Source organism: Coregonus clupeaformis, chromosome 4 (assembly GCF_020615455.1).
Source record: "Coregonus clupeaformis isolate EN_2021a chromosome 4, ASM2061545v1, whole genome shotgun sequence".
Classification (NCBI taxonomy): Eukaryota; Metazoa; Chordata; class Actinopteri; order Salmoniformes; family Salmonidae; genus Coregonus; species Coregonus clupeaformis.
Window position 1 is genome coordinate 20,031,126 of NC_059195.1, and position 8,305 is coordinate 20,039,430.

Here is an 8,305-nt window from a genome sequence, read left to right on the forward strand (position 1 = left end):
TGTTGTTGTTTTCCACTCTGTAAATCGCCTCAGCCATGTTGTTTTTTTCCACTCTGTAAATCACCTCAGCCATGTTGTTTTCCACTCTGTAAATCACCTCAGCCATGTTTTTTTCCACTCTGTAAATCACCTCAGCCATGTTTTTTTTCCCACTCTGTAAATCACCTCAGCCATGTTGTTGTTTTCCACTCTGTAAATCACCTCAGCCATGTTGTTTTTTTCCACTCTGTAAATCACCTCAGCCATGTTGTTTTCCACTCTGTAAATCACCTCAGCCATGTTGTTTTTTCCACTCTGTAAATCACCTCAGCCATGTTGTTGTTTTCCACTCTGTAAATCACCTCAGCCATGTTGTTTTTTCCACTCTGTAAATCACCTCAGCCATGTTGTTTTTTTCCACTCTGTAAATCACCTCAGCCATGTTGTTTTCCACTCTGTAAATCACCTCAGCCATGTTGTTTTTCCACTCTGTAAATCACCTCAGCCATGTTGTTTTTCCACTCTGTAAATCACCTCAGCCATGTTGTGTTTTTCCACTCTGTAAATCACCTCAGCCATGTTGTTTTCCACTCTGTAAATCACCTCAGCCATGTTGTTTTTTCCACTCTGTAAATCACCTCAGCCATGTTGTTTTCCACTCTGTAAATCACCTCAGCCATGTTGTTTTTCCCACTCTGTAAATCACCCCAGCCATGTTTTTTTTCTCCACTCTGTAAATCTTTTTTTATTGTTTATCTTTTCTCAGCCATACAAAGGTTTACAGCTGGAGGAATTCCCAAAGTTATACATAGACGATAAATATCATGCTACCAAAGTATTAAATTTGTACAAAAATACTTTACAGTTCATAATACCGGTCCATTAGAAATAAAAATACAATTTTTCAGGGACTTAACAGTGAGTTTGATTCTTTAAATGTATCATACGTTGAAAATGATTGACCCCACTATGGTAATTGGCAGTGTATACTCCAGTAATTAGAACAGAAAAAATGACCACTCCACCTGAGCTTTTTTTCAACTCAAGGTTTCGTCTGCATAAGTCAAAAGCTTGTTCTCTGTAACGTTGAGGTGAATTGTAACAAAACTAAGGTGCACATGTCTGCAATGAACTGTATCTGTGGTTAAATAAGCCACTGTTTTTTGACACCGCGATAGTTTGAGATTCAACTGAACTCTAAAAGGCAACAGTAGTACCAGGTGACTGAAGTAGTCAAAGATTACTGTTGGGCTACTATGGTTGAACTGTGTGTAGTCATTTCAGTAGTTGAGATGTCAGCCATTTCAGCAGTTAAGTATCCAGTGTATTGGAGTTGTCAGTGTATTTCAGTAGGATCCAGTGTATTGGAGTTGTCAGTGTATTTCAGTAGGATCCAGTGTATTGGAGTTGTCAGTGTATTTCAGTAGGATCCAGTGTATTGGAGTTGTCAGTGTATTGGAGTTGTCAGTGTATTGGAGTTGTCAGTGTATTTCAGTAGGATCCAGTGTATTGGAGTTGTCAGTGTATTTCAGTAGGATCCAGTGTATTGGAGTTGTCAGTGTATTTCAGTAGGATCCAGTGTATTGGAGTTGTCAGTGTATTGGAGTTGTCAGTGTATTTCAGTAGGATCCAGTGTATTGGAGTTGTCAGTGTATTTCAGTAGGATCCAGTGTATTGGAGTTGTCAGTCTATTTCAGTAGGATCCAGTGTATTGGAGTTGTCAGTGTATTTCAGTAGGATCCAGTGTATTGGAGTTGTCAGTGTTTTTCAGTAGGATCCAGTGTATTGGAGTTGTCAGTGTATTTCAGTAGGATCCAGTGTATTGGAGTTGGAGTATATATATATATACAGTACTTGAAAGTGAACATTGAGACGACATGGCTTTTCAAACAGTCTCTATGGCATAAGTGAGAGTGTGAGAGAGAGAGAGCGAAATCGTTCTCTAAATAAGAGATTGAGTGGTTGGTTGTACAGTGGGACGGGTAATGCTGTTGTACGTGGAGCCATTCCAAATGGTGAGACCATAGAAATAGAAATACTAGAATGGGATTTCCCCATTCAAGTCTATGTTCTATTTCTATAAGCAAGAGACAGTGTTGTGTGAGCACTGAAGACAAAGGTGACATCACTCATCAAAAAGCCACTAGTTTACATAAAGTACACGGTTTTGTCACAGGTAGCCTGCTTTTGAACAGACCTTTCTGTTATTTTTTTTCTTGCGTAATAGTTTCTTTATGAAGTGAAAAAATCTCCTGGAATTACGTCTTGTCGCCTTACCGCTATAGGGTAAGAAATTAAACTGGACCCTTCAACATTACACCTCGCATCTCTCCATCATCATCATCATCATCATCAAACAAGTGCCATTTTCTATATTACAAATCCTTTGTTATTATTTGAAGCCTTTGGGAGGGGCAAACCTCAGAAAAACAATGAAACATACAAAAACATACTTTAAACAACGCCAGTAGCACACAGATTAGCATATGAGTTGATATTTACTCAGAGGGTGCAGGGCTGGAAGATGCTGAATAGAAAAGCTGTTTTGAATTACTTATTATTTTTGATTTTACCTCATGCTTTTTTTTCTTTTTTTAAATCTTAAATCAATGGGTCATTTTGATTGATTTGATTGATTGGTAGAAATTAAACGAGTAACGTTACTATTCAGGATGGGACATTAAGGTTGATTTGATATCTGGTTGGTTGGTGTTCTTTCAGAACGTCATTTTAAAAGGATAAATGACTGCTGTAATATAGAGGTCGTTTTCTAAACCCAGTTTTATGGGGTGCCGCTTCCTAAGTAGTAGTTAGTTTCAGTACCAATGAAACTACCTGTAATGTGCGGTGTCCAGTGTTCTGAAGTAATAGGACTCTCTCTCTCTCTCTGGGGCATCCTGAGTGCCGCAGCGGTCTAAGGCACTGCATCGCAGTGCTTGAGGCGTCACTACAGCCCAGGGTTCGATCCCAGGCTGTGTTGCAGCCGGCCGCGACCGGGAGACCCATGAGGCGGCACACAGTTGTCCAGGTTAGGGGAGGGTTTGGCCGGCCGGGATTTCCTTGTCCCATCGCGCTCTAGCGACTCCTTGTGGCGGGCCGGGCACCTGCAAGCTGACTTCGGTCGCCAGTTGTACGGTGTTTCCTCCGACACGTTGGTGCGGCTGGCTTCCGGGTTAAGCGAGCAGTGTGTCAAGAAGCCGTGCGGCTTGGCAGGGTCGTGTTTCGGAGGACACATGGCTCTCGACCTTCGCCTCTCCCGAGTCCGTACGGGAGTTGCAGCGATGGGACAAGACTGTAACTACTAATTGGATATCACAACAACAACAAAAAATCTCTCTCTGGTCCCTGTAACAGCACAATGTTAGCATACCTATTTCACACATACTGCAAGCAATCAAGTCAGACAGGACTTCCTCCAGTGTAGCTGTAAGGAAGCTATGCTCACATTGCATATATTACCTCTCGTACGGTAAAACACATCTCTTCTGCATCTATTTATGAAAATAGATTATGTCCAAATGAAGGATAAGGTGCTTCAGTACCACCTCCTTGTTATAAGGGAAATGGTGACCCTGTATTCTATGATTCAGAGAAGTCGCCATTTTGTTTGGGAATTGCAGATTGTACGGCGGGTACGATTTTCTTTCTTTCTAATTGCGTGTAGCCTAGATAAAGCTGCTTCTTTCTTCTCCTCCCCAAAGCTAGCTTTTTAAATCACTTTCTAAAGGGTTTTATATATTATGCTTCTAGGTCAACCAGTGAGCTTGGTGACATACATGGATAGGAGACATCACACCATGTTGTCTCGTCTGCCAAACGCATTGTGATGAAGCCCAAGGGGATGCCTGACTGTCCTCGTTTCAACATCCTCCTCCTCAGTCTTGTCTACGAGAGGCTCGTCTACAGTACCAGCCTGAGAAACTAAATGGGGCTAACGTAAAAATATTGTGGTATTTTCCATATGTTTTTTTCAAGTGAAATAGTCTACTTAAAAATCATTAGAAATCATTGGGAAGAAGTGAGAAGCAGCACTGATATTTTTTTCTGTAGAAATCATTTAGAAATCACTGGGAATAGAGAGCTAGTTAGACCCAGGTCTGAAGGGAGAGAAGGAGGACAGAGCGAGAGAGACAGAGAGAAAGAAGGACAGAGCGAGAGAGACAGAGAGAAAGAAGGACATAGCGAGAGAGACAGAGAGAAAGGGAGAGAAGGAAGGACAGAGCGAGAGAGACAGAGAGAAAGGGAGAGAAGGAAGGACTCCTAGAAAAACAAGATGGAGGGTTTGTTTCGCTCTGGCCTTGTTTCAGTCACGCCGTGATGCAGCAGTGGTGAACGCGCACAAACATACACATACACTTACAGAGTGGCCAGTCCAGCATCACATGGAAACGTTTCAGCAAATGTTCTTTTTTTTTCCTTTTGTTTTAAAGAACAGAAGTGTGTTCCTGTTTATTGTCCAGCTGCAGTAATAAAAAGGATAGATTGGATGGCACTATTATTTCACTTCTTCACTGTTATTCGTTTTTTGTCTCAGGTATTTTCCAAGAGGTCAGTGTGGTCGATGTTGCCTCCATCTTTTGAAGTTCTTTGTAGTCCTTGGGCTAGAGGTGCACACAGTAGCCAATAGTCCCCAGTGTGAAGGAGGAAGAGGAGAGGGAACCTCTTGTGATTGTGGCTCAGAGGAAGGAGTTTAGTTTTTGTCAGTGTGCTTTGACTTAGCGGCCCCGGGCCCCCATCGTCCACCTAGGAACACCTGTCTGTCTGTCTGTCTGTCTGTCTGTCTGTCTGTCTGTCTGTCTGTCTGTCTGTCTGTCTGTCTGTCTGTCTGTCTGTCTGTCTGTCTGTCTGTGTCCTAAATGGTACCCTATTCCCTTGGTAGTGCACTACGTTTAGCCAGAGCTGTGAGGGTTAGCCTGCAAAGAGGCTCTGGACAGAAGTAGTGCCCTACACATGCAATAGGGCTCCATTTTTAGATTGACCCCCTGTCTCATCAGAGTGGTTTTCTACAGTAGCACCAGAGGAAGGGCCGGCGCTGGCTATCAGACAGACAGAGCCTTGGGCCTTCAGACCTCCAGTCTGCTATAAGGTCTTGGTGGGGTCTCTGTCATCTAGCTCGGCCCCGGCCAGCGCCACCCCGATACCAGTCACCCCGATCCCGGCAGCCATCCTGGATAAGGAGTGGTGGTTCTGGTTCGGTGGAGGGCCAGAGAGGCTGTCCCCCGGCTCGGTCCAGTTGATGACGGGCTCCTCGGTGGGTAGTTGGTTCAGTTCTGACTGGGACCCGGTCCTGGAGGAAGCAGGGTTCCTGCTGATCACCAGGTCCAGATTGTTGCCTGACTCAGCAATCAGAGGGACCACCAGACAGCAGTCGAAGTCTCTGGTCCTCACATGGTTGATCTGAGAAAGCAAAGACATGGGAAAGTTATGAGTTATTTATATTTGGTTTAAAAGCTTTGAGGTCCATTGAATTAAGTTTCAACTCAGATGTTACAGAGGCAACAAAAGGAAATGACTTGAGTTTCCAGCTAGCAAGCACAGATTGGAGGTCCGCTTTTGGAAAACCTCTGTTCGACCATCATCGGGGGAGCAGAGGTTCGCGCCCTATGGTGGTTTAAAAGCTTTGGTTTAAAAAGCTTTAAAAAATAAATACAAATCTAATATTTGTATTTCTTGAGGCTGAAATCTTTACTTCAGGCTTCGCCTCAGAGCAGTTTCCTTTCATTTTCAGTTAGAAGCGTAGAAGATGAATACATCTACTCTGTTGAAACCTTCAGGTAAATAGTTGGTAAACCCAGATCCCTTCTCTCCCTCTGCTCCTGTATATAGCTGGCTAATATTGACCGATGTACCCTTCCATTACCCGACTAGAAACATGAAAAGCTGAATAATGTATCATCTTGGCTTTCAGAATACATTGCAGTTCCTCTCCTTAAACAACATTGTCGGTGACTTGAAAATATCAACATATAAAAGTTGAATATCGTCCCACGTTGACTTTCACCTGATGTCAGCAGACGAAATTGTAGTTCAGTTCCTTGTTTGTGCTTTCAAAACAACAACGGTGACCTGAGGACAGCTGATGAGGAACGAGAGTCTCTCACTGAGCAGCGAATAATGACAGCGACTTTCCTTTCTTTTCAAAACAACATGAGACAACCCGTTCTCTCCTCTTCCTATGTTAATGAGACTTTTACTAGATTGATAGCTTCCCTGGAGAGGGATTCATCTATCCATCAACGGGACTTTCTCCGCAAAGTCAGCCTCATTTAGACCAGGGGGAAATTATGCCAATGTTGTGTATCAATTTGGGCCAAGAAATACAAAAACCCCTTTGACGTTCTATGAACTGCGTAGATACTCTCTACTTTAGGGAGCTCTGAGGCTCTGTGACTGTAACATCCATATCTACTTACTACCTTTTAGCTACATGTTGGAAATAGAAAATATTGGAAAGGTCAAATGATTTATTATCTAAACGTTGAAAGTGCAATGGGTGACAGAGAGAAACAAAACGGTGCAGGCAGTTTGAGGCCACGTGGCGGAGAGGGATGCAGGCGCTGGAGACTGGGGGGTGGGATCAGGTGGGTCTGGGCAGGTGGGATGTTGGTGATGTTTGTGTGTGTCAGTATGTTGTCGTTTGTATGTGGATGTTTTGTTTAAAAAAATATATATATATATACATACAGTATCTATCTGTCCACAGTTCATTACCACCTGAAGCAGCTAGGACAGTGTGTGTGTGTGTGTGTGTGTGTGTGTGTGTGTGTGTGTGTGTGTGTGTGTGTGTACCTGTAGCAGCCTGTCGTAGGACTTCAGCCCCCCGACCTCTGCAGGTCCCCCTGCGCAGATGTTGTTAACATAAACACCTTTCTCCAGGAGGCCGTCCGACACGCTGAAGCCAAAGTCTTCAAGGTCCGACTCCTTCAACAGACTCACCTGCAAAATCAATCAATAATGTCATCAACTATCAATGAATAATTTAACCTGGTATAAATAATTCCGTTCATTGATAGACTGGATGATTGGCTGTGTCTGCTGACAGCATAACGTGATTGATAGACTGGATGACTGGCTGTGTCTGCTGACAGCATAACGTGATTGATAGACTGGATGACTGGCTGTGTCTGTTGACAGCATAACGTGATTGATAGACTGGATGACTGGCTGTGTCTGTTGACAGCATAACATGATTGATAGACTGGATGACTGGCTGTGTCTGCTGACAGCATAACATGATTGATAGACTGGATGACTGGCTGTGTCTGTTGACAGCATAACATGATTGATAGATTGATAGACTGGATGACTGGCTGTGTCTGCTGACAGCATAACATGATTGATAGACTGGATGACTGGCTGTGTCTGCTGACAGCATAACATGATTGATAGACTGGATGACTGGCTGTGTCTGCTGACAGCATAACATGATTGATAGACTAGTTGACTGGCTGTGTCTGCTGACAGCATAACATGATTGATAGACTGGATGACTGGCTGTGTCTGCTGACAGCATAACATGATTGATAGACTGGATGACTGGCTGTGTCTGTTGACAGCATAACATGATTGATAGACTGGATGACTGGCTGTGTCTGCTGACAGCATAACATGATTGATAGACTGGATGACTGGCTGTGTCTGCTGACAGCATAACATGATTGATAGACTGGATGACTGGCTGTGTCTGCTGACAGCATAACATGATTGATAGACTGGATGACTGGCTGTGTCTGCTGACAGCATAACATGATTGATAGACTGGATGACTGGCTGTGTCTGTTGACAGCATAACATGATTGATAGACTGGATGACTGGCTGTGTCTGCTGACAGTACCGGAGCTTCATCATAAATAAAGTTGAAGATACGCAAACGCTTAAGATGCGTCAGAACTTTCTTACCTTCACAGGGTTTTTAACCCCTCTGACGTTCCATGACAGGAAGTGATGTCAACGGCGTAAAGAAAATCAGCCCTGGAGGGTCTGGGTGGTGCTCTATCATCGTTACCTTGTGCAGCTCCACGGGGGTGGGCGACATGATGTCCTTCATCTCCTGCTTCATCTTCCTCATGGCGAAGGCCTTGCGCCCCCCGTCGCTGGGCAGTGTGTTGGAGCGTGAGGACTGGTTGCACTGCGGCCGGGCTGCGCTGCGCTCCTGGAAGCTGGCCTGCCGACCCAGGTGGCTCCTCAGAGGAGCAGGGTCATGGTTCAGACTCATACTGCTGCCAGACATAATGGTGGCCTGGGGGGGAGGGAGGAGATGGAGGGGGAGGAGAGGGGGGAGGAGGGAGGAGAGGGGGGAGATGGAGAGGGGGGAGATGGAGAGGA

The 8,305-nt window shown here is 44.3% G+C and overlaps 1 protein-coding gene across 8 annotated transcripts in view; it reads right to left on the minus strand.

Moving 5' to 3' along the window:
- Positions 1 to 4,157: 4,157 nt before the first annotated feature.
- The window catches only part of grip1 (glutamate receptor interacting protein 1), a 451,333-nt gene continuing 447,185 nt past the window's right edge, over positions 4,158 to 8,305 (minus strand). For all 8 annotated transcript variants that reach the window (XM_045210598.1, XM_045210595.1, XM_045210592.1 and 5 more), the window contains 3 exons: positions 7,986 to 8,219; positions 6,769 to 6,915; positions 4,158 to 5,376 (listed from right to left, as the gene is read on the minus strand). In XM_045210598.1, the coding sequence (XP_045066533.1) occupies positions 5,059 to 5,376; positions 6,769 to 6,915; positions 7,986 to 8,219 (699 nt within the window). In that variant the 3' untranslated portion in view covers positions 4,158 to 5,058. The remainder of the gene's footprint in view (positions 5,377 to 6,768; positions 6,916 to 7,985; positions 8,220 to 8,305) is intronic.